Raw genomic sequence first — 26,877 nt, 5'->3', positions numbered from 1 at the left:
TCTGTTGTCATTGATGCATGCTCTGTTCTCACTAGGAGGATTTTCTGCTGCTGTCCCAGTTAAAAAATGGGAGGTTGTCCCCAGAAGCTACTGCTGTTCCCGGTCTTGGCTTTCATGGAGCTCATGAAAGGATGGGGAATTTAGAACAGAGCCATACCGCCAAATTGTAACTTTAGCAAAATATGCCAATAAAAAATTGACTAAATTTTGTCTCTTGTAATTTTTGACTTAAGTGATCCTGACTGAAATATAATATGTGACGTATACTATAAGAACTGGCTTTTTTTTTTTCTTTTTTCTTTTTTCCCTTTCCCTACTTATTAGTAATGAGGTTTTTATAGGTGTATAAAGTGAAATAATGTCATAAATCTCTAAAGTGCTGCAGTGAAATGGTTTCATATGAGGTAGGCTATGGGACATTATATGCAAGAATAACTAATTCTGTAGTACAGTATGTAGTGAGAGTAACAAAAGCATTTAGCTATCATTCAAAAAGAGTTATTTAGAAACACTAAACTTTAATTTATGTGCTTTTTGCAAATAATTATGCTGTATACACATCTAAATAAAATAGTCTTGAAAATGTGTCCTTTAAAGAAATAAAATTATTCAAAGTAATACACAACTGTCAAAGACACTGCACGTATAAATAAGGATAACAAAGTAAACGTCATCAAGCCAAGGAGTGGAGCTTGAGTATACAAACAATGTTTGATAGTGATGGTCAGTGCCACGTTAAGCCTTCACGGGGCCCTGGGCTAACGAACGCAAAGGCCCCCCTCCCCCTGGACATCCATAATCGCGCGTCTTATGCGAATGAGTCCCAAGATTTTAATAAGATATTATCAATTTAAAACATGCAGACAAAAATAGTAAAAACATTTCTAGGACTGACAACAACAGTTGCCTACTACAGTAGGATCATATGCGCTCCTCCATCGTTATGACTTTGCATTGCCGATCTATAAAATGTAAAAAAATTAAAATTAAAATTAAAAAAAGGCTTTTTAACAAGTCCCAGTTTAAATTCGACCGATTCGACTCTGGCTTTGGAATCCATCACGCAATTTCCATCACGTTTTATGTGCATTATTTCGTTGAATAAAAAGTATCCACTCCAACGAGTGTACGAGTTACATTTATTCACATCTCGTGCAGTATCTTAAAATGTGCAGACGTAGCCTTTTTTTTTTTGTTTGTTTGTTTTTTTTTTTTTTTCCAGAAAACCAATATGACTCATTTAAAGTTCTGTACTACTGGCATTACTGCATGCATAAGTTTCAGAAAGCCACTTTAAAAATGACGGTCAAATCTTCGTTAAGACATGGCATGAACCCTTTCTTTGTCCATTTATTCAGCTTCTTAATGATTTTAGTAGTAACATTTAACATAGATAGGCTTTAGCAAGTTTTTGACAACATTATTTCTATTATACTTTTTATGAACATATGTACACAGCTTCTGTCTCGCGCACAGACGCGCGTGCGAGCATTTAAAAGTATTTGGCTGTGGAAAGATGCGTTCGGCATGTGCACTGCACTATCTAGTGGACTTTTGTTTTCAAGCACTCAATTCACTTTCGCATGGGCTATTGTACAGTACACATACGGTCCGTGCCATCACAAAAATTGGGCTGCACGCGGACGTCCGCGAACCCTCCTGATGACGAAAATTGCGCGATGCGAACGTCCGAAGTATACCTTGGTGTTGAGCCCGTAATAGCGGGCAACCAACGTGCATACCCAGACGCTACGCTACTGTCCTGGTTGTATTCCTGCGTGCGTGTCCGCTGCGCCTTCGGGTGTGACGACAATGCGTTTTAAAACGCAAAAGAGGATTGTCTTGGGGCCCCCCCAGTGTTCGGGGCCCTGGGCTGCAGCCCATGTTGCCCATTAGGATAACGCGGCCCTGGTGATGGTTCCTGTTCAATTCAAGCTATTTCTAACCAAGTAAATGCAAACACATACACAAAGGCAGATTTTATTGCACTGTAAAGAACCAGGGAGAATTTTAGTGAATGCTGAATCAGGATTTAACTTCACCTCTATATCCAAAGCTGCTTGTTCATTCTTTTTAACCAACTCAACTGAATTATTGGCTGAAAACAACAGAATTTATTGACTGTTTTATACTACAACCAAGTGATCTGTACTGAAATGGTTAAATTCACTCACACAGTGTGAGACTACATTAGTTAGTAGAACAATATAATTTTTTAAGCATATGCTCATGTATGCACCCAGTTAGTTGTACAAATGAGGGTACTTTCTAAACTCTTCACACAGCCTCTCATCTATGTAGGCCTCCATTGTCACTAAAAGGGGTAAAAGGCGCATTTGACTTTATTCTCTTTGAAACCACTAGATGTCACAAATTCAACTCAGTAATTTTCTTAACATCTGCTTTTCAAGATGCACATGGAAATTTGGCTGATCCTTGACGTGAACCCGGACAGCAACGAAAAGTTGATTATGTGCTAATTTGATCTAATATTTAATGTTTTAAAAAATGTTGTAGATTTAAGTAGCAAGTGAGAATTGATAAAATTATTGTCTATATTTTTTTTAGACAATTAAGGTCGTCTTAGTGATTTTCAGTTTTGTTCATGGTAATTAAAGCAACAGTTTTTCAATAACAGAAGAATATGGAAAAAAATATTATATCATAATAAAATACATTTATTTGTTACTACTCTAAAGCTTCATTAAATTATGTGATCTCATTTGATGCTTTCAGAATCTTTACTTTTTAAAATAATTTTGTTTCTGTAATTTTAAAATGAACATATTTTAATGACAGTATATTTTTTGAACAAAAATACATTCTTTTTATTTATCAAAATAAACAGAAAATAGCAATGCAAACTTTGCTAAAGTGAACAAGTTTGAACAAGTATTAACATAGACATTAAAACATAATTTTATCTAAAGTGTTTGTATAAATGATATGTGTATTTTGCCCCATGCTGGTTTTACCCCTTGTGTCCCTATTTATGCGTTTTGTCTGTTCATTTACATGACAACGGTGTTTTGATGGCCTGAAAATGCAAACTTTTGAAAACAGGTTTCAAAGTGCAAGTTTTTGAAAATGGTCTCCGTGTAAACAACAAAAATGTGAATTTGTGAAAAAGATGGCATCATGCACATGCGTATTACATGTTCAGTCTATAGTGTTTCATCACCATCTAATGGCCTGCCAGCAGAATATAGCATTTTTAGTAATTTTCATGGATTCATATGAATGGGGATTGTTTTGACAATGGTATTACCTGTACGCGGAAGCATATCATTGTCGTGTAAACGTACTCTTAATAAGGAGTTAAAAACTGGATGAGATCAGTGAGTTCAGAGACTACATGATGATTACATCATCAACACAGAAATCATCACCTGATCATGTACTAACCTGTTACATGATACTGTAGTCCATCTGAATTAGAGTATGTGTGGAAGTAAAAGAACAATATCAAATTTTAAACATTTCCTGGAGGTAAAGTTTTTGTTGCAGTCAGAGCAAAGAATCTCTTTCCATCACAGATACAGTGAAGTTACAGTGCAGTAGATGTTGTCAGGCAGCAGAGGGAGTGATTGTGCTGTACAGATGGAAGATAGAAGAAGAGATGATTGTGAAACAATGGCCCTCGTGTGCATTCCAAACGGGATATGTCGATCTCTGAAGGGGACTTCAGAGTGAAAACAATCATGGCCACCATATTGAAGGGTCGTTCAGAATGAAGGATTTCGAAGGGTACAACTGTTGGACACGTCGGGCCCCCATGATCCTTTGCAACTTCCTAGGGAAGTTGTTTGGCATCACAGAATGGGTACAGGAGGCTCGGAGTTCGATTTTTTTTTTTTTTTTTTTTTTTTTTTTTTTTTTTTTTTTTTCTTAGTATTTTTAGTATTTTTCTATACTACTGTAATATTTATACGAGTTAGATTTGGTACACTATTATGGTCAAAACGACATTGTACTTCAACAAAAATACTTAACAGCTGCCTTTATCAATCCATTCAAATGTTTCAAATACATGCACTCAATGCATTATATTTAACGTAAAAGGCCTTGTGTTGTGTGCAGCAGATGACCCAGAAGTGAAGGAGCAATCAAACAGAGTTTATTAACAGTTCTGAAAAAAGTCCAACAAAGGCAGACTGCCAAGCGTCGTCACACAGAGATGTTGCAGATGGAAAACTGGGTAACACAAAACAAATAGCAGTATCAGGTGAAGGCTGAAGCGTACAAAATGTGCGATGAAGGTGCCTCCTTGATTGTCTCGTTAAGATGACACAGAAGTGCGTTCCAAAAAAAGAGTTTCATCACTTCAAAGCTCTCACTCCGGAGGGTAAACCCTTTGAAGGGATTAGGGCTTAGGGATGAGCCCTTCTGAATGGAACGCAGGGATTGTCCCAAACAGCACCCTAAACCAGTGCCCTCCAACCACAATCAAACAAATGAACAAGAGTTAAATGAACAAATCAAGGGATGATTGAGCTTTAGTAATGAACACCTGCTGTTAACAAAATGAATCACTGAAGAAAAGAGAAACAACAAGAACAGAAACTACACCTGACTTCAGCCACAGCCTTAGATTAAATCAACTGAAGATAAAATACATTAAATCTCTCAAGATCTGATTAAATAACTCCACAAACAGCTTTACCAGCTTCACTTATTACTGACCAGTTGATTTTATTTCTGTCATACATCTACAGAAGCTCTTGTTGAGAATTAACAGAGGTTTAAATGTTGATGTTTTATTTATTTGGGCTCTTGACCCTTGACTTCTGTTAAATAATTTATTTTTCAACAATTGCAAGAGAATTTTACTAAAAACACTAGCAGCCGGCAGTTTGGAACAGATCAGAATATTTATGACTATTTATGACAGAATAAACTCTAATTTAACTGGTTCAAACACTAATTATTCAAAACAAACAATAATAAAATTTAGGTTCTATAAAACGGTAAAAAAAAATGTAATAAAAATAAGTTTCATCAGAAAGCTGATTGAATCATATCAGCACTATTATTTAAACAGAGATTATTTCTCAAATGTGCTGAAATGTTATTTTAATTCAGTAATTTTAAACTAGACATTGAGACACTCTTAGACATCAACACTCATACAAACCTTAAGAATAGTGACAATCAACATTCAGATAAACAGATCAACTCTGAACATCACAGAACTATGACACAGTCAACAAAACAAGTTGCATAATTTATTCACATTGCAATGCATGCCATGGGTGAGTTTTGTACCAGCTGGTACCCAGCATGCACGCTGTTGATTGTCACCATTGTTCAGATTCATATGCTGATTCTTGATGTCTCTGTAGCAACTGAAATGTAGGAAATAAAACCGCTCGTAAGAAAAATTACACACTCTTGGTGACCTTATAAACATGTTACTATGAAATTTTAAAATTATAGACCTTAAATAGGTTATATTTCATCATATATATGTCTAAACTAATAAAAGCTGCATCATAGCTCAAGCTGCAAAGTATCTCTGCATAAAGGTGCAGATATGCGCATGTACAGCTAGCTAATCAGAGGTCTGTAATGTCTGTATAAAATGTGTTTATTGCGTTTCAAATTGCTTTGAGGATGGCACTCTTGGCATTGCTTGAAGATCTCGCTCCGCTGCTCTCAGGCGAGAATGTGTCTTTAGAGAGCGTCATGTTTGCTGAGAGTGGCGAAAGAAAAGGGAGTGTGGAATGCCCTATATAGATATGGTTTGTGCGTGTTTTATGTAAATTACTTACCTCAGGCACTCTGTCACTAATTTAGAATATTCCGAATTCATCAACATTAAAACGATGTTTATAAAATATGTGCGTACGCATGTGTTGTTAATTAGGAAGAAAGTTTTCGTGTGAACTTCAAATGTGCGTATACAAATAGTGTACGGAATTATTAGTGAATGAGACCCATTGACTCTTTGTTTTTTAGAATCAGATCCGTAAACGCCACTAATCAAGTGTTTATTGTTTACATCCATGAACTTAAGTGAACAAATGATCATTTAAACTGAAATAAACAATTATTCGTTTACAAATTTATTGAAATTGTGCATGTGTAGAATTAGATTTAGTTTCTAGAAAAATTATAGTCTAGGCCATTATGTGAAAATTAGCAAAGTGACAAACTTCACTGAAATAATTATCAGGTAAATTGTTATTATCCTAAAATTGTTTAATAACTTATTGTGTAAAGTGCTTTATAAACTTCTATACCCTGATTAAATAAACTTCTTGTTTATTTATCCGTTGATATGAAATGTGAGAGTGTTAGAAAGTTGCTATAGTGCTGATATCAGTCATGGTCCAATCACAGCCACCGTACTGATATTCAGATCAACTCTTAGTCATGTAATCTGGATTAAATATTGGAAACATGATGAAAGCAGGAAGATCCAGACCTACAGGAGTAACGTTTGCTGACTATTTACTGGTAAGATCCTCAGAGAGAAAGACCCATTACACCAGAAGAATGGAAAGAGTGTGTGAGTGAAGGTGTGTGTGAATGTGTGTAGATGTGTGTTAGTTACAGGATCAGAGAATGACACCGTTCCTCTGTCATAGTCCAGATTCACTCTCACACGATCAAGCTTCTGTTTAACACAAAAACCTGAAGACAGTCTGTACGACACTCTCCAGACATCAGTGTTGAAGAAATCATATCCCTTCCTCTGGTTTGATGCTGTAGTTACTCCAAGACTCCAGTATTGACTCTCTTTAACCTCCACATCCCAGCAGTGTGTTCCTGAGTTAAAACCCTCTGAACCCAGAACACAGAGAGACCTGTCAAATCTCTCTGGATTATCAGGAAGAGGTTGTTTGTTCCCGCTGTTTCTCACACTGGTCAGATCATCAGACAGGACGAGATATGGATAAGCAGTGTTTGGATCCAGAATCACAGGAGCTGATGAGACACAATCAACAGATGCTTTTATTCTGATGTTCACATAATGATCAAGAGTGAACCCAACACAGATTATTATGAATTATGACACTGTTGATCAAACACATGTTCCTCTGATCACTGTCAGTGCTGTTATTAGTTTCACACTCATTTTTATCATCAACTGCAAACATTAAATATGTGATTCAGACATTTGTGGCCATCAAGAGAAAATGACACTTTGGAATAGTTAAAATAACAATAAATCAATGAGATCTGTAGAGATTTATGCTGTAGATGAAAAAACGTCTCAGGTTAAAACTGTAACCATGTTACCTGAGATCCACAAAGCATCTCAGGACGCAGTGTCTCGTTCCCTGTTCTCAGGGAACCAGGGTTACAGTCATAACCGAGACGTTCCCTTTCGAATTGGAACTCGCACTGTGTCCTGAGACGCTTTGGGGAACAAAATACCCATGCCGCCATGCTGAGGGGAGTGCATGCCAAGAAATTGCTGACTAAGCACAAATAATGGCAGTTTCAACAGAAATGCCAAAAACCATTCACCCCTTCTGGTCACAAACTAGCCTGTCAGTGACAGTATTCCCTACAGCCACTGCCTGAGCTTTCAAGCCTCAATTAGGAAGTACCTTCATGTAGTAAGAGAAGGACTTGTCAAAAGGCCGCTCAAGGGCTTGGAACCAGCATCTTCACTTGGAAGGGTTCCTTTAAGGGAATATGGTCAGGGGCTGAAAGGAGCCCTGGCTAGTCACTTTTAGGGGGAAATTGTGTCATCCCCCAGAACCACCAGGGAGGCTAATCTGGTCTTGCCATACTTGCTTCATGAGAGGTAACAAGATGAGAGAAACTGCAGAAAAGGCAGTAACCAGCTCACACCAGACAAAGAGACGGGTATCCTGGGGAGCATAGCGCTTTCCAACCCTTGCAAACGAGGGGAGTCAATCTGCTCAACCCTGGACCTATCTCGACCAAGTAGAGTATCAACCAAGCTCTGGGGCTAGAATCAGGGAGGCTCCTACAGAGCCTGCAACATGAATTTAATCTGTTTACTCTGGGGAGCCAGGACACTCAAACTAGCTAGAAGTACTAGGAATGTAGCTCGACCCAGAGAATCACCATCAAGGTGGTCTGAGGAGGGCCAACTACTTGGATACTAGTCTAACAGAGATAGCCACCAGGGGGATCTCATGCAACCAGACTGTCAAGAGGCCTCAAAATAGAGCCTATTACTCCAGAATATCATGGGCATGTACTCAGGGCTAATGCTTGAGCTCTAAGGGAGCGTACTCAACGCAGCCATCCTGAATAGGAGGAGTACTTAGTCTGCTTGACCTGAGCATCATTGGTGTAAACACAAGGGGCACAGAGCTCTGGGAGCTAAGCGCTCTAAGAGGACCCTGAGCAAGGGGAATTAATATCAGCTTGACTTGATACAAAGCTTAAGGGTGGAGACCTGAACAAATAATGACTCTCGCTCTAACACGGGTTGCTGTCTGAGGTAAGCTCTGGAGTAATGAAGTTCCACAGAAGAGGTCTAGGACACTCAGCCCCACAAATTGATGGTTACAATTAAGGAGCTTTCACAGAAGAGCCTGCTCTAAAAGGCCACAAGCTAGATATTGATACTAACCAAAGCTCCAGAAAGCAGAGGCTCCAGTATAGTGCTATTTACTCTCTAAATGAGAGGAAGCCTAACAACACTCATTCATGACCTTCTTGGAGCTCAGTGGAGTGACAACTTTCTAATAACTTTCAAGGAAAGAGGAGGCCGACTCATTCACTACAGGACAACTGTCCACCTGGAGCTCTGTGAAGCAGTGACTTCAGAATAATCCTCTCTAAATGAGAGGAAGCCAACACACTCACCACAGGGTGGTTGTCGGGGTGGCCTTACAATAGGCCAACACTTAAGACATCATCTACCTAGAGCTCATTAGAATAGCGGCTTTAACGTAGTGACTCTCAGGCGAGAGGAAGCTAGTTCACTTGCCACATGGTGATTGTCAAGGCGGCCCACAGAGTCATGATATAACTGGAGCTTGGGGGAGCGGAGGCTTCAGCATAGTGCCTTACACTCCCTTAGCAAGAGGAAACCACTCTACAGAGTGACATACACTTGAAATCATGATCTTGTCTGGAGCTTAGTAGAGTGGTGGCTTCAGGTTTTTTAGAAAGTCCCTCTAAACAAGAGGAAGACAACTCACTCAGAACAGAATGATTATCAAGGTGGCCCCCAGAGGCCACTTAAAATATAAATGATCTGGAGCTCAGATGAGCGGCAGCCTTGGTTTCAAAACGAATCTCCAATTGAGAGGCAGCCAAGCCATTCACTATAGGTGATATTCGTTCTTAATGGTACTGACAGAGTATTTTATCTATCTTATAGAAAACAATTGTAGAATTAGTTTGCTTACTATAAAAGCCAGAAGAGTTTTGAGGCCTCTTGGCCTACGTGACTGTAAGGGTCAGATGTATCTGAGAAGTTAGCTTGGCCACTAAGCATATTTTGCTGGTAGTTTTCCACCAGACAACAAGAGGATGTGAAATTAATAAGATCATTATTAAGGGTGTCATGTGAAGGCTTCTTGCCTCTGGGGAGTGTTGATTGTTTTTGATACAATGTTTCATTTTGCCTATGAGAAAGGGTTGACCATTAATTGGCAGAATTCCACCACGAGATATTAAGTAAAAAGATGTAGACTAGTTGGCAGTCAGCCACACTTACAAAGAGAATTATCTCTTGCATAAGCAACACCTGCAGTTTAATTGGTGAAGTGACTGAGGTAAAAATGTTGGGGAGTATTTGGGAGAATCCAGGAAGAGAAAGGGAGGAGAGCACCTGTAAATGAGATCATGGAAAATAACTTACACTGTTTTAACAGATAAGAAAAAATTATAAAAACTGTGCCCTGGCTAGAGAGATTCAGATGTGGAGCTGGCATCTCACTTTGTTGCTTGTCAATAAAGTTAAACTCCTGGGACCTGGAGATTTGACTAAGAGATGGACCTGGAGATTTGACTGGAGATTTGACCTAAAAATTAGTCTTAGAGGAGAGGAGGCACATAGTAAGGGTGTCACGATAACCTTCCCTAATAATGGGAAGGTGAGGCGATCTACAAAGCTCAACCTGTGACTTCAAAGAGTGGAGGCTTTAATGTAAATGGGACCTGCCATACTTTTACAGCCTGAAAGGATGCACTCACTACCAAGCCCAGCGCCAGACTCTCAGAAGGGTTCCAATAATGGAACAACTCATCAATGGCCCAGCCTCAAGCCTGATATTATGAGCGCATACCCTCTCGATCTCAGTGTGGAGATCAGGAAAGAATGGAGAGCTCACAGAAGACGGAGGGTTATGGCCGGAAAGAAACCGTTTGTGTTTTCAAACTTGCATGAGTGGTCTCTTCAATAACGCACTCTCATAACAGCTGAAGTCTGCATGAAGCACGCAGAGCGGCTGCAAGCACGCAGATGTCTTGCCTTCTTTGCCCTCAACAGCCATCTTTTGCTCTTTTTGCATGTTAACCAACAGAGTACTGTCTGCTGATCCTGAAGATGCAAGAGAAAATGCATCCTCACTCAGCAAAACACTCTCATCAGCCGCTGAAGCATGCGAAAGATTAACACCTCTTTCAAACTCTTCAGCGAGCTACCTCTGTGAGTCTTATGATCTCAGTCTCCTCTCCGCCTCAGCACAAGCAGGACCTGAGCCACTGTTCCCAGAAGCCTGTACCTCTTCCCACGAGAAGAGAGACAAATGAGAGCGGAGCTCACAATGCACGCCAACAGCTCCTTCAAGAACTGAGCATGCATGCTCTAACAAAGAACGCACAAGTAATGTGTGACAAATATTAATGACATGGATCATGCACACAGCTTGAAATGTTTAACAAGCCATTTTTACCTTCATTTGAACAACGCGCTTCAAATAAACAGTCCCTGAAGACAAAAAGGATGACATGATTCAAGGATGACATGTTCTCTAGGCGCTCCTTACATACTTCCTGGTTGCAATAGTATGATGTCGTAGGCTGCCGGCAACCAATAGGATTGCTGTGATTTAACAAATGCTTCAGATACCAGTCACGCGGAGGCATTCCCCAAAGCGTCTCAAGACGCAGTGCGAGTTCCCTTTTGAAAAGGGAACTGTAAGTGTGTGTCTGATCTTCAGCAACATCTGATCATCTTCATTTTATTGCTTTAAAATAGTTTATTCTTACTGTCTGTTGTGTTTCACTTATTAACTAACTAATTATGTTGGCTTGAGAAATTATTATTATTATTATGAGTCTAAATGTTCTAATGGTAACTAACAACCACCAAACTCTGCTCAGACCTTCAGACCATTCTGACTCAGGTTACTTTAACTTTTATAAATGATCAGATTTACGGTTTTCCTAAAAATGATTATCAAAACTCTGAAAAATCCCACAGACTGTCATTGACGGAATGTTCAAATGAGCCAAAACCATTCAAAATCCAACTGACAAAAATTAAAATATAAAAAGTGCAAAAGGTAATTCAGCAACACTTGTGGTAAGGGAGGCTTTAATAAACTCTAAATATTACCAACATAGCTTTGCCTTAAAGAGTTTATTTGATATTGTTTATTGTATGATTGTTGTTGTTTTTGTTTTTTAAATGGTAGATGTGACCTTGTTTGATGACTTATTTTTTTATAATGTAGAAAATGGTAAAACATGCCGATTTGATGAGGATGTTTTCTGATTGGGTGTTTGTTTCATTTTGATCATTAACCTTTTAACCAATTAGTGTGATGTCTTGAGAGGAGCTTGTCAGCTTTTGTTAATTTTCTTTGTATTAGTAACTCAGTATGTAAGTTTTCTTAAAATGTTCATGCATTGTGTCTGTTGAATACCCTGAAGAAGGCTCTTATGCTGAAACATGTTGGTAATTTTTAGAGTTTATTAAAGTTCCTCTTACCACAAGTGTTGTTGGTTTCCTTTTTGCACTTTTAATATTGTCTGCTTTTATGCACCTTGTGAGCTGGTAAAGTCATGAAGCACCTTCAACTCTCCACCCATCCATCATTTCCAGTATATGTGTGAGAGCTCAGGTCTTCAGCAGTCAGACTCACTGTTTTGGACAATGTCCTGCATCTTCTTCCAGACTCTAAACGGCAGGTTGCCCAAGTAACGCGGCACATGAATCAAAGCTCCAGAAGCCATCTGTGGATCCGGCTGTGAGCTCTGGACTCTGGAAGAACATTCAGGAGTCAGAACTGCAGTGGCTTTGGATCAGAACCAGAGAGACCAGAGACAGGAGCAAATCACTCACCTTTCCATTGAGACTGGAAACTTCTGTAGAACAAACACACCATTTATCATCAAGAACTCAACCAGTGAACCAATGATCAAACAATGATCTGAAATCAGACCTTCAGAAAGCAGACGTCATTGGCTTTCATCATCTCCTCCATGTCTTTGATTGTGTGTGAAAGAGCTGAGATGTGTCTGTTCATCTCCTCCAGCTTCTCCTTCATCATCTGCTTCTTCTGCTCCTCTTCCTCCCTCAGTGCAGTGATTGTAGCTTCTTCTTCATCTCTGAGAAACTGATGAAGCTTCTCAAACTGCTGTTTAATCTGACGCTCTGTGTGCTCAACTTGAGACTGAAATCAAATCACATTCACTTCAATCATCTCAATCGACACACATCAACACTTCACATCATTCATATCAGAGATAAACTCGGATACCGACATATAACGGATCCAGAAGCAGATCGCTGCTCGTCATTTACAGAAATAATAAACTGGAATCCATTATATTAAATATATCAGATCATAACTGTATATAGTGATCCTACAGCTGTAATGAAAATGACTCTTGATTCTGTTTCCTCACCTTGATGTGTTGAACTGTTTTCTCAAACTCTCCTTTAATGTTTTCATTTTGTTGAAGTTTATCTTGTAAGGACTTCAGTGCTGTATTGAGCTCCTCCTAGAATTGAACAAAAATACAAAAAACTCCAGATTACAGTGAAGAGAAGAAGAGAATACAGTGATATGATCATATAATTATATAATGATCATATAATGATTATTATTATTAAATAGAGAGAGAAAATAGAAAGAAAAAAAAGAAAAAGTAAGTGTTAATATTCCTGTGTCAAATGTTGACGAAGAAGATAAGTCTTTAACAGTTTTTTGAAAATGGCTAAAGACTCAGCTGCACCGATAGAGCTAGGCATGTCATTCCACCAGCCGGGAACAGACCAGAAGAAGGTCAGTGAGAGTGATTTTGTATCCACCACAATGTAGGATTATTCATTAACAAAGCCCACCAAATTAACACAACTTCACATCCCAAAGATCAAAGAGATTCAACCCACCTTATTATAAACTTATTTCTTCGAAGTGCTGACCAAACTCCATAAAGTTTGGACACAAAAGACCGTAAGGACATTATGCTAATTACTAGGGTTGGGCGTCTAAGGTATAATGCTGATCCGATACGCATCTCGATACAAAAGTATACGATCCGATATATTAACGATACGTGTGCCATTTTGCGATGCAATACGATACGATTCACACCCATATCACGATACGATGCGATAATTCAGCACTAGCTAATTAGATCAAGATTATGTGGTGATGTGAAAGAGGATGCGGTGCCATTGAATTAGTTTGATTATTTATTAACCAAGTAAAACCAATACTTTTTTTACAAACTGGCTTTTCAAGTGAGATATCAGATTAGTCGTACTGCCCGTGTATTTTATAGAAATTGCATCAGTCTTGTCAAGTCGTCCGTCTTTCTTGTAAAATCCATAGTGTTCCCAAATTTTAGATTTAAAATTCAGTGGAGGATAAATTATCTCGGCGTCCGACATGTTTGTTTTGCTTACTCCTTGCGCTTCCTGACAACTACCTTTGGGCGCATCACTGGCTTCATCCGTGCAGCTGATACATTGAGTTGTAGTGTACACACATCCGCAAGTCCGTTGCTTAGGCCTACTTTATGTAGGTCGATTAAATTATGCGCAAAAAAACAGGTTGACAACACTTGTTAATAAATAAAGAAATACATTCTGTATTAAAAGGATAAGCTGTATCTCAGAAAAACCAATGCATCTCGCAAAAACCGATGCATCTCGATATGCTTCCAAAATTTCATTCATCCTCTGCTGCTCTACCGATGCACTCGCATCGTGCACGCGCATGACCGCGTATCGATACATATCGGTTAATCTTCCCATCCCTACTAATTACATACAAGAACAGGAGAACTGGGCGTAGGACCCGCCCAAAACCACACCAGACTGGTGGAAACACTTGAAAGGGTGGAACCAACAAACCGTTCAAAACTCAATGCCCCGCATTGTTCTTCGTCTTTGCTTGCGTCTGCGCTTTTAGCCTTGGTTTTGCTGACCCGTGCGGACTGACCATTGTCCTACTTGCACGTTAAAACCTCTTCAAAAGCTCATTAAAACTCATCACCTTCCTGCAAGAACCTTCATTGAACTTTGCAGAAGAAAACTCGCTCCAAGTCCGTTGTTTCCAGCAAATCATTGAGACGCAGAGAAACAACACGTAACCGGCAACCGACATCTGAAGATTCCTTCCTGCAAAGCCAATAACTCCACTCAACATCGAATGCTGTCCCACAGAACTCTTGAACGACCTCCAGCAGAGCAGCACCGCAAAGATTTCGTCAACTATGTCACGAAGGGAACACATGCTTACAGGAGCATCCAAACGCAAGTAACGCAGCCTCTTAATTTTGCTGAGCTGGTGCAATTTTTATTAAGCAAACAAAACTATGGTTGAATTGCTAGTATATTAATTATCTCAGGTTATGGTCAAAGAATATTGTTTAAAGCTAGACAATTGGGACTTGTTGTTTTTTCATTAGATTAGTTTGTGTGTATTAGAGTAATTCAATAAAGTCTTGTTTGATTTTTCATATATACAAGTGTCTTGTGCTGTGTGCTTGACAAATTACTGCCTTAAACTTTCTAGATTTTGCTACCTGGCTCATATCAGTAATCATAACTTTATATTATTACCCTTGGCCACGGGATAATATTGTCCAGAATTGGTGAAATACCCTTACCTCAATTTTTCGGTGGACAAATAATTGATAAAGTGTTAAATATTAATTCTGAATCATTTACAGTTTAATTTGGTTCTTATTCACTGTAATTTAATTACCTTTGAGTTATAATTGATCCGAGTTAATTCTTACAACAAGGTGCTGTTCACTTGCAGAACGCAAGCTTCTGGAAGGCGCATAACTCTTACGTAGTGAGTTTATGTATTGTGGTGCAGAGCCAGTGGTTGTCTTGTAGGCAAACATTAGAGCCTTGATTTTGTTGGGAGCGGCTATTGGCAGCCAGTGCAAACTGATGAAGAGAGGTGTGCCGTGTGCTCTCTTCGGCTCATTAAAGACCACTCTTGCTGCCGCATTCTGGATCAGTTGTAGAGGCTTGACAGCGCATGCTGGAAGGCCTGCCAAGAGAGCATTATAATAGTCCAGTCTGGATAGAACAATACCTTGGACGAGAATTTGTGTGGAATACTCTGATAGGAAGGGTCCAATCTTCCTAATGTTGTACAAGGCAAATCTGCAGGACCGGGCCATTGTCGCAATATGATCTGTGAAGCTTAAACGATCATCCATCACAACTCCAAGGTTCCTGGTGAAAGATTATGTGTATTTTCATTATCTTTAGTTAGATGCATTTACATTGTGACTGTGCCTCAGATGCAATCAACTCTGTGTTTGTAAAGGTGTGAACCAAATGGCCCATACAGACGTATGGCCCACAGAAACTGATCGGTGTGAATGACAAAGAAACAGCATTGCTCAGAGTAGATTGCAGGGTAGATTGATCTCCTGTGGGAGGTCCTAACACTTTTCTTTTGTTTGTAGCCCTTTTGTCTTCATGTATAAAGTTCTGTCCCACAGACAGAACTTTGAGTTAAGATATTTTGAAGGCTGAGATGCTGACATCGATGCTGAAGAACTGTACTACACTACTACCTTCAATAAATTCTTCTCCCCACAAGAACTCTGGTCAAGCTTACATATTTTATGTATTAGAGAATGGAGAGGTTGGAGAGGATGGAGAGGTTATGTTGAAGTGTTGGATTGGCACCGACCACAAGCAGTTCTGCCTTTGCAAGGTTGAGTTGAAGGTGGTGGTCCTTCATCCTGGCAGAAATGGCTGTCAGGCAGGCTGCAATACGAGCAGCAACCGTTGGATCATCTGGTTGGAATGAGAGGTAGAGTTGTGTGTCATCAGCATAGCAGTGATAGGAAAAAACATGTTTATGAATGACAGATCCTAATGATGACATGTAGATGGAGAAGAGAAGTGGTCCAAGCACTGAGCCCTGAGGTACCCCAGTAACAAGATGATGTGACTAAGACACCTCAGCCCTCTAAGATACCCTGAAGGACCTACCTGAGAGATAAGACTTGAACCACTAGAGTGTGGTTCATGAGATGCCCTTTATCAAAAGGGTTGACAGGAGGATCTGGTGGTTAACTGTGTCAAAAGCAGCAGACAGATCCAGCAAGATGAGTACTGATGATTTTGAAGTTGCTTGTGCCAGTCTCAGGGCTTCAGTAACTGAGAGCAAGGCAGTCTCGGTTGAGTGGCCACTCTTGAAACCAGACTGGTTGTTGTCAAGGAGGTTGTTCTGTGTGAGATAAGTAGACAGTTTGTTGAACAAAACTCTCTCAAGTGTCTTTGCAATGAATGGAAGAAGGGAGACCAGTCTGTAGTTTTCTAAAAGTGCTGGATTTAGAGTGGGTTTCTTGAGCATTGGGGTAATCCTATCCTACTTAAATGTTGTGGGAAATGTACCAGTGTGAAGAGAAGTATTAATAATGTGAGTGAGTGCAGGTACAATTAAAGAAGAGATGGCCTGAAGAAGATGAGTGGGGATAGGATCAAACGGACAGGTAGTAGGGTGATTGGAAATGAGTTTGAATACTTCTGCCTTAGAGAGCGAAGAGAATATAAACAATCTGCAAAGGTGTGAAGCTGAAAGTGCAGAATTAATAAAGCTATTGTCTCTCAAAAGAAAGAATCATCACTGAACCACCTAAACGAGTTGTCAGGAATTCCAGTCTCACTTTCGTGACCTGCATACGTAAGATGGTTACACATTTGAATAATGCCGGCCTATGGTCTTCATTGGCTGCCTGCGAACAACGTGTACTCTGACCTTCAAACACTGTAGCTCTTCGTGTTGTGTACATGTCAAGAAGATGCTGTTTTCTGCTCTGCAAAAGAAAATTCTCTTTGTAAACACTTCCAAAGGATGAGGATGTAAAGAGTCAGTGGTTAAAATTACCACAACGATACAACAGCAGTATAATCTTCTGACAATTGCTTCTCAAATCTCTGCAAGGTCTAAATGGGATTAACAAAATGCTTATTCATCAAAGATGGGACAGTACCCACTTTATTTGGACCAACTTGCTCCTCAGAATCACATCCCGTAAGTACAGTATACAGTATATATATATATATATATATATATATATATATATATATATATATATATATATATATATATATATATATATATATGTTCAGAATACATAGTTTTGTTTTTATATTGTGTAGGTCTCCGGCTAACTCACATTATTACTGTCTTAATGAAATAGTTCTGCTAATCAGCTGTGGCCCACTATTACCTAAATGTGTGTCCATTAATGCAGATTTTCTGTCGTTCTTACTACTCTGAGTAATGATAAAGGATGGAGCAAGATTTGTTTTACAAACTTTAATGTTACATTAGTCATTCAGTATACACTGTTATTGTTAATGATGCAATTCCAACATGTGCGCTGCATTAAATATACACATCAGTTTGTTGATGGACCTACACTTGTTAATGCTGATGGTGAGGAATTACAGTTACAACATCTCATGATGAACGTCAAACTGAGTAGCCTGTCACTGAGAAAAGTCCTGCTCAAGTCATCCTTGCGATGGAGGTTCGGGTTGAATAACTAGTTCTTTTAAGGTTATATTATTGGACTCGCACTCGGATTGATATGGTATAATCGATGCCGTTATTACTGTCTTTACAGTGTGTACGATCGCTGAGGCCTCAGGAGCTCAAGTACAGTTATGGTGATAGGCGTTTCGTTTCCAACAGGCGCTGCAAGCAGTCGACCAATCACAACAGACTGGGCCATCTGGCCAATCAGAGCAGAGTAGACCAATCACATCCAAGTAGGTATAACTGCAGACTGGAGATCTACAAAATGGGGCAGAACCTCCAAAAGGGGGCAGGGTCTCCAAGTGCAAAGACTTTTGCTATTTGCTCTGGCTTAACTGTCATTGACTTACATTTCAAAATAAATGTTTGGAAATTAAACATTGTTTCTAGTTGATAGTAGAACAAAAAAGTTATAAAATATGCTATATAAATAAATATGCTTATATAATTAAATATGACGCTGGGTGCAACTAAAAATGTGCCAATGTCCAGTGAGGCCCAGTTGCGAAGTTATGGACGGCCCGCTCAGTGATCTCATATCACACGATCTGCTTATCTCCTGAACTGCCATTATTTTTAGCACACTATTTAGCGCAAATCCCGCCTTTGCAGTCAATTTCACTGATTAAGGGTGTAGGGTAGGTTTCGAATTTGTTGTAGCATAGCATTGTAGGAAATCAGCTCTGTGGTTGACATGACTATTAATATCTTTAAAATCAGCTGTGGGGTGCAGTAGCGGAAACAGAAATGATTAGTTCATCTTTCGAGTCTTCAGATCCTTTCGAGTCTTTCGTATGTTTGTTGTGTGACCGTTTCCTCAGTGTCTCGCAACAAATACAACATTACATTCTTTACATTCTACATACATCTTACTATTGACTGTATGTTGTATTATATTTTAAGAATTATCATAATTGTCAAAAGATATGTGCAATAAACATTTATGTTATGCCACTATGTCCCTTCTGACCAATCTTTTTATACAAATATTAGACCAATATGTCCAGTCTTCATAGGAAAATCAATTATTATACTAGCTAAGAAACAAAACACTAAACTAAACTAAAAAAATGAACTACGCTGCTGTTTGTAAGGAAGGTTCTGAATTATTAACTAATTTCTGTATCCAATACGGCTGCCACGTCACATGAAAAAAGAATGAAGGACTCAGAACTGAAGACTCAAGAGATGAACTGATGATCATTTATGTTTCTGTCTTCAGCCTATGGGGCTGTGATGTGATGAACGACTGGCTCGAACCTGAAGACTCGAGAGGTGAACTCATAATTTCTTTTTTCAGGTACAGACTGCACAGCCCTTCCTATGGGTGTGGGACTTGATGAATGAACGACTCGAGAGGAGAACTAATCATTTCTGTTTCCTTTAATCATTTCTGTTATCTGTAAATGAATCACTCTCTGAGACAACTCGTTCCTGTGTCACATTAAAGATTTGTTCAAAACGAATGAGTAGTTCATGAACGACACATCACTAGCTGCAGCTATACCATTCTCATCAGAATGGGCCTCTTGGAAAGGAGGGGTTAGAGAGACTGAATCTTCGGATGAGCTCAAGCAGCGAGTCGATGATTCAAAGCAAAGGAGTAAATCCACCTCTGAACAGCTCAAAAAACTCAAAGTTTTGGAAAGTCCTGACTTGAACCCAATTAAAATGATGTGGCAGGACCTTAAACAGGCAGTTCATGCTTGAATCCACTCCAGTGTGGCTGAACTAAAGCAGTTCTGCAAAGAAAAGTGGGTCAAAATCCCCCACAGCGCTGTGAAAGACTGATCTCCAGTTATCACAAGCATTCGGCTGCAGTTATTGCTGCTAAAGGGGGGAATTAGTTAGTTTTTGGGTGATAGGTGTTAATGGTCACCCAAAAATGAAAATTTACCCCATGATTTACTCACCCTCAAGCCATCCAAGGTGTATATGACTACAAACACAATCTGAGTTATTTTAAAAATATCCTGGCTCTTCCAAGCTTTATAATGGCAGTGAATGAGGGGCCTTCCTTTGATAGTTAATAAAGTTTTAAATATAGATGCAAATGTCATATGAAGTTGAGTAAAATGCCAGAGTGCTTGAATGTGATATCTGTGTTTATGACTAATTATTGTTCTTTACAAGTCGAAGTAAAGGGAAGTCATGATGGGAAGTTGTGACCTAACGGTTAGAGAGTCAGACTGGTAACCCGAAGGACGCGGGGTCAATTCTCAATCTCGGCAGGAAATGACTGAACCTCAATCACTCATCGGGTGCCACAGTGAATCTCTGCCCACTGCTCTGTGTGTGTATGTTCACTACTCAAAAGTCCTAGATGTGCAGTAATTCTGAGTATGGGTTACTATACTTGGCCTTCACCTCACTTCACTTACATGTGAAACAAGAGTCATTTGTCTTACCTTATATGATGAGACCACTTCACTGATGGGTCTGAATGTGTGACTGACGTGTTTCTGTGAATCTCTGCACACTAAACACGCAGGTTGTTTGTCCTCCAGACAGAAGAGTTTGAGTTTCTCACTGTGTAAACTGCAGATCTCCTCAGATCCTGATGAACTCGTCTCATTTCTCTCCGTCAGGGCCAACTCACACAAGTTTTTTAACACAAGATTAATTGGAGGATGTTCTCTTGAGGATCTCCTCCTGCAGACAGGACACTCCTGAGTTTTCTTGATCCTCCAGAACTGTTGAAGACACTCTTTACAGACACTGTGACTACATGATAAAAGAACAGGAGTCTTGAAGATTTCACAGCACACGGGACAAGAAAGATCTTCAGCAGAAACATTTAGTGAAGCCATTTTCACTGTTTGAGCTCCAGCAGTATAAACTTTACTTTCACTTTCTGAACGACAGTTCAAAATGAATCACCTTGAGAATCACAACGATCTGCTGTCTGTTCAGAAACAAATGTCTCAAAAATCCTTCTTGAAAGTGTTTCTCTTCATTCTCCACTGATCGCTGATTCTTTATTGCTTTTGTCAAGAGAGAAGAGAGTCAGTATGACAGAAAAGAGAAATAATAAGTCAGTCTCTTCCTGGTAAGTGTTGTAAGTGTGGGTGGAGTTTATGATCATGTGTGGTTCACAGAACATCATGATTTCTTCAGGGTAAAGTTTAACAAAACTTGCACTGAAACTTTTTCAAGTATAATGCTATAAAACCTTGAATCAAACACTAATGAACAATGAAAAAGCACAAATATTGACAATAAAAATACTCAGATACTTTATTTTTGTTTAAATTATTCTTCTTTATTTGTACAAAGTTTATTTGTTCAAGTATTCAGTGAAAAGACTAATCTGAGTTTTGTTTGTTTAATAAATCCTTTTGTTATTTACACCATTTTGAAACTCTTCATCATTGGACTGAAACGTAAATTCACAGCTGCTCTTTGTAGTACAGTACAGTACAGTTGAAGTTGATTTACAGTACTCTTGTTAATTTACAGGCTTGCTGGTGACCAAAATTGCCAGTACGTTACTGTAAATTTTACAGCAATTTTTTTTACCATATAGGTAGGAAGGTTCAAGGTATTTTATTGTCATTCTGTACATGTTGTCACATGAGAATGAAACATGTACTTATAAAAAATAAGTAATATACAATTATGCAATATTTTAATGGTCTAAATCTAAAATAACGTATTGTACTAGCAGTGTATCATATTATCGTATTAAACCAGAGCAACATTATGACAAAGCAGGGAAGAGGGTCGAACAGTTCGTTTGCCGGGTGGGTGTGATTCTTCATAATACAGGACGCTCTGCTTCTGCTCCTGTTGGTGTAAATGTCCTCAGTGGAGGGGAGTCATTTTTTGGGCAGATTTGACCACCCTCTGCAGCTCCTTCTTGTCAGCAGCAGAACAATTCCTGTACCAGACAGTGATGGAAAAGGAGAGTGTTTCTCCACCACACACACCGGTAAAATGTTAGCAGAACCGGAGTGCTGAGACCAGCCCGCTTTAACCTCCTGAGAAAATACAGGTGTTGTTATCTTTTTTATAATGCTGACCGTGTTAATGATGGTGATGGTTTCAATCCAAGCAGCAGCAGTTTATTGACTAGAGTGATGGGGGTTCACATCAGGGGTGGATCTAGAAAATTATTTATAGGGTGGCAAAGGAGTGGCATGAGGTCTATGAGGGGTGGCAACACCAAAGCAAGCAATGCATATTTTTTTGGATATTTATGGCCTGACATACACAATTGTGTTCACAAATGTTGCATTACCACAAAGTAATCTATACTGTTTAAAATTAAAAAAATAAATAACAAGATTTCAATATCCATCATGGCACCAAGTCAAGACACTATGAAAAACTTCAGCAGATTTTATTTATATTACATAAGGCTACTTCAATGCTATATATCACGTTTTAGGGCTGATCCGAAACAATCACAGAATACCCACAAGAGAGATGGTGCCTTGTTTTAAATATATTTTTTAATGTAACGTTGTAGCTTATAAGCTATGTAGTGTCTGGACCAATCAGGCACACAAAATTATTCAATATATTTAATGAATTACCTATGAACTCACTTTATCAAAGTTTTGTGAACCCATCCCCCTAAAACTGCAACCAGCATCCCAGGCCAACCTAGGTGTCCTGTTACAGATATATGGTACTTTTATGATCCGGAAGAATTCTGTAGAGACTAGTGACTCATTCTTCCTGAGAAGGACAAATAAACTCTCTTAATCCTATGTATTCTCTATATAACCACTTGGGAAATGTATAAACATGTATCCAATTTTCCCATCTCATGACTTTCCTTTTATAGGCTTTCTTCTATGTATTAATTCTCTCTTTTGAACTATTTTGGTATTAATGTTCCATAGTTGCAAATGTATAGTTGACTGAGATCACATTGGCAGCATGTTTGGTATCTACGGACTCCAACTTTCATTTCCTATTTGGTAATTTATGTTACATGTTACTAACTTTGTGACATGTTAGTATTCTAAGAATCTAGAAGGTTATTCTCTCATTCATCCAATCCAGTGTCTTATGCTAATATCTTGCTACAGAACAAAGACTCGTAAAACTTCCCTCTGAATGGGAAACTCCTTATTGGCTCAGACACCTTAAGAGGGTGTGACATCTTCACCCCTTATATTCACTGATCACAAGATCAAACTCTTCTCTTCCTGCTCTTCCTCCTCTTCTTCCCTTGTACTGACAAATGCTGACGTCAACATGACGCTTTAAGAAGCTAGAAGCTTCTAAGGAACCTCAAGCTTGTGCCAGGCCTCGGCCTAGACCTTCCATTCACCAAAGATCCTCTGAATCCAACTGGTTCTCTTTCATCAAGACAATATCAGCAAAGGTTCAACAGAAGCCTCCACAAATTGCATCAGGACAGTTTTAATTCAACTTGGAGAGACATGCAAGTATCAAACTTAGTCTCATTATTTGATACATTGAGTATCCTTACCCCTTTTAAAGAAGGGCCTGTTAAAACTAAACTGATGGTTTGCTCAAGGCTGTTGATCTGCTGAATGTCCAACAATGCTGTAACTTATATGCATGTGTGTGTGTATGCCGGTGATGTGTCAATTATGGATCAGTGATGTGTGGATTGCTTGTATCTATTGCTATTGTGCCCCTACACAGGCCCCCCCAGAATTCACCCACACGGGCAACATCAGCTTGCTTGGAGCTCGAACTTGTCTCCCTGAACACGTGCAGTGACTTGAGTCTGCAGCAGGTTGAACCTCTTTGACAGCTTGAGATTTCTCCCTGGGGTCTGTCCCCTTGTTGGTGGCTGGACGACCCCTCCTAGGAGCCAGCACAGGAACTATCGGCTGACCTAGCTCTCCATGAGCTGGTTTAAGTCGATCAACAGTGACTCGTTCTGGATGGCCACCGACGTCGACCAGGAAAGTTTTGACTCCAGCCTTCAGAACTCGAAATGGGCCATCGTACGGAGGCCGCAAAGAATGTCGGTGAGCATCATGACGGATGAAAACAAACTCAGCCGCAGAGAGGTCTTTAGGCATCCAAGCTACCGCCAGTCCATGCTGAGAGGTAGGAACAGGTTTGAAAGTATTGATTCTGTCCAGGAGGGCAGAGTGTTCAGAAGATAGACTACAGGGCCTTGTGCTGTCTGGAATGAAATCTCCCGGGAGTCCGGTCAGAGTCTGACCGTACACCAACTCTGCAGAGGAAGTTTGTAGATCCTCCTTGGGAGCCGTTTCCAGGCCCAGGAGGACCCAGGGTAGCCGCTCAATCCATCTGTCATCTGTCAGACTGGCCTTCAGTGCAGTTTTGAGAGAGCAATGAAATCGTTCACATAGCCCATTGGCCTGTGGGTGAAAGGTGGTAGTATGGTGAAGCTGCACACCTAGGATTCGAGCCACCTCCGTCCACAACTCAGAAGTAAATTGAGGGCCACGGTCAGAAGATATGTCAGATGGAGTGCGAAACGCGCAATCCAAGTGTCGAAGAAGGCTAAATCCGCCATTGTCGTTGAGGCCAATGGTACTGCTTCCGGCCACCTGGTGGTTTGATCCACCATAGTCAGAAGGTGAGTAAACCCCACGGAGGGTGGCAGTGGACCAACCAGGTCAATGTTAACATGATCAAAGCGTCGTTCTGGTACCTCAAAAGTTTCCAGTGGCGCTTTGATGTGTCTTTGCACTTTAGCCCGCTGACATGCCACACATGCTGAAACCCAGATCTGAACATCCTTTTTCAATCCACGCCACACAAACTTTGACAAGATCAGTTTCTGTGAAGCTTTCCGTCCAGGGTGTGACAAACTGTGGACCTTGTCAAAAACGGCTCTGATACACGCAGTATCGCGATATTGCGTGGCTTGTCAGTGAACTACGGCTCTGTCTATTAAATGCCGCTCCATTTGAAAGCAGGTGATGGCGATTTAGCGATAATCAGGGAACTGGCTTTACTGACAAAATGCGCGTGACAATCACATGCGATATATCCCCCAGCCCTATCTTTCATGACGTTGCTTTTTCCATCGATGTGCTTGATATCCGTTGTGAACTCGAATATGAAGGTCAGGTGACGTTGTTGTCGTGATGACCAGGGCTCAGAAACTTTGGACATAGCATAAATCAAGGGTTTATGATCCACAAATGCTGTGAAAACACGTCCCTCCAAAAAGAAACGAAAGTGTCTTACTGCCAGGTAGAGCACAAGCAACTCTCTGTCAAAAGTGCTGTACTTCTGCTCATTTGGGCGGAGCTGCCAACTGAAAAATGCAAGGGATTGCCAAACACCATCTACCAGCTGTTCGTGTACAGCACCCACCGCACAATCTGAGTCATCAGTAGTGATAGCAATGGGGGCATCTGGAATTGGATGAGACAGCATGGTTGCCTGTGCTAAGGCGAGTTTAGCATCCTCAAATGACTTAGTCATCTCCTCTGACCAGATAATCCCTTTGAGGGCCCTGTAAAAAGGGTGCATGAGCTCAGCTGCTCGAGGAATGAAACGGTGATAGAAATTCACCATCCCAAAAACTCTTGCAGTGCTTTGGTTGTGTGGGGAACAGGGAACTTTGTAATAGCATCGACTTTGTCTGGTAGGGGAACTGCCCCTTGTGCCGCTTGTGATCCGGTGACCAAGAAAGTCAATAGCAGCCAGACCAAACTGACACTTGGCGGGGTTAATTATCAAGCCATGTTGGCCAAGGCGAGCAAACAGCAATTGTAGATGAGTCAGGTGCTCTCTTCTGGAGGCACTGGCGACTAAAATGTCATCCAAGTACACAAATAAAAAATCCAGGTCTGGTAGGATGGAGTCCATCATGCACTGAAAGGTTTGCGCTGCATTTTTGAGCCCAAAAGGCATCCGCAAAAATTAAAAAAGCCCAAATGGTGTTATCACAGCTGTTTTTGGGATGTCCTCCTTGAAGACTGGCACCTGATGGTAACCTTGAATAAGGTCCACTTTCGAAAAAATAGTTTTCCCAGCCAGTCGGGCCAAAAAATCCTGAATGTGTGGAACTGGGTATCGGTCAGGTGTGGTGATGTCATTGAGTCGACGATAATCTCCACATGGGTGGTAACCGCCATCCGCTTTGGGGACTATGTGGAGGGGCGAGGCCCAAGGACTGTCAGAGCATTGTACTATACCCAGTTTTTCCATGTTAGCAAACTTGGCCTTGGCAACTGCAAGTTTCACTGGATCTAAATGACGGACCCGGGCATGAACCGGCAGTCCAGATGTAGAGATATGATGTACAACCCCATGGCTGGCCACCACCAGTGATGGGAATAACTGCATTATAAATAAACGGCGTTACTAACGCTGTTACTTTTTTCAGTAACGAGTAATCAAACAAATTACTTTTTCTCCCATTACAACGCCGTTACCGTTACTGGCAAAAAAAATGCCGCATTACTATAATTGAGCTCACTGGTTTTCATCCGAGGAAGCTCTCTCTCTCATAGGACCTGCAAAGATTTTTCTCTGGTGTGTGTGTGTGTGTGTGTGTGTCAGAGCATGCGAGCTTTCTCATGTCTGCGAGGCAAGCAGCCTATATGCTGAGTTTCGGTTCATTTAGCCTATAAGACGCGCTCCAGTTCATGCGCCCGCGCCTGTCATGATTATATTGTCTGCTATATTTGCTTCTTATTTATTAAATCCAGGCAATTGGTTGATGAAACATTGATTAAAATTAAGATACAATTTTTACAAAACGAAATTCACTTTAAAGAGAGGCTTTCTATAAAACAAAACTTAATGAAGTGGTCAAAATCATGTCTGACCCACTCCATGACTCCCGATATATTGCGCATCTTATGATGCATCTTACTCATGGTGTTCACTTTTCATAATCAAGTAAATGAATTTAAAACATAACATAGGACTATTTAAACATATATATGAAACTACATTTTCTTTAATGGCTACCAACACGTATTGTACAGTACAGAGAAATTTCATAAGCAAGAACGGATCATGAGTCACGAGTTGGATC

At 40.0% G+C, this 26,877-nt stretch overlaps 1 protein-coding gene across 1 annotated transcript; it reads right to left on the bottom strand.

The window, feature by feature from the left end:
- Positions 1 to 4,693: 4,693 nt before the first annotated feature.
- Positions 4,694 to 20,970, bottom strand: LOC125268107 (nuclear factor 7, ovary-like). Its single transcript, XM_048190215.1, has 6 exons — positions 20,327 to 20,970; positions 12,796 to 12,891; positions 12,330 to 12,560; positions 12,230 to 12,252; positions 12,030 to 12,148; positions 4,694 to 6,930 (listed from the first exon to the last, which is right to left on the bottom strand). The coding sequence occupies exons 1-6, from the start codon at positions 20,726 to 20,728 to the stop codon at positions 6,428 to 6,430; spliced, it is 1,374 nt and encodes a 457-aa protein (XP_048046172.1). The 5' UTR covers positions 20,729 to 20,970; the 3' UTR covers positions 4,694 to 6,427.
- Between the last annotated feature and the right edge of the window lie 5,907 nt (positions 20,971 to 26,877).

This window comes from Megalobrama amblycephala, linkage group LG5 (genome assembly GCF_018812025.1).
Source record: "Megalobrama amblycephala isolate DHTTF-2021 linkage group LG5, ASM1881202v1, whole genome shotgun sequence".
Lineage (NCBI taxonomy): Eukaryota > Metazoa > Chordata > Actinopteri > Cypriniformes > Xenocyprididae > Megalobrama > Megalobrama amblycephala.
The sequence above is the reverse complement of the archived record's forward strand: the minus strand, read 5'-3'. Positions and strand labels throughout refer to the sequence as shown.

Bases quoted from the DNA above. Each gene is read 5' to 3' on its own strand.
- LOC125268107 (XM_048190215.1), bottom strand. From the start codon at position 20,728: ATGGCTTCACTAAATGTTTCTGCTGAAGATCTTTCTTGTCCCGTGTGC. The intron at 12,561-12,795 runs GTGAGGAAACAG...ATTTGATTTCAG, and splicing joins AAACAGTTCAACACATCAAG to TCTCAAGTTGAGCACACAGA. The intron at 12,149-12,229 runs GTGAGTGATTTG...ATGTTCTTCCAG, and splicing joins TTTCCAGTCTCAATGGAAAG to AGTCCAGAGCTCACAGCCGG.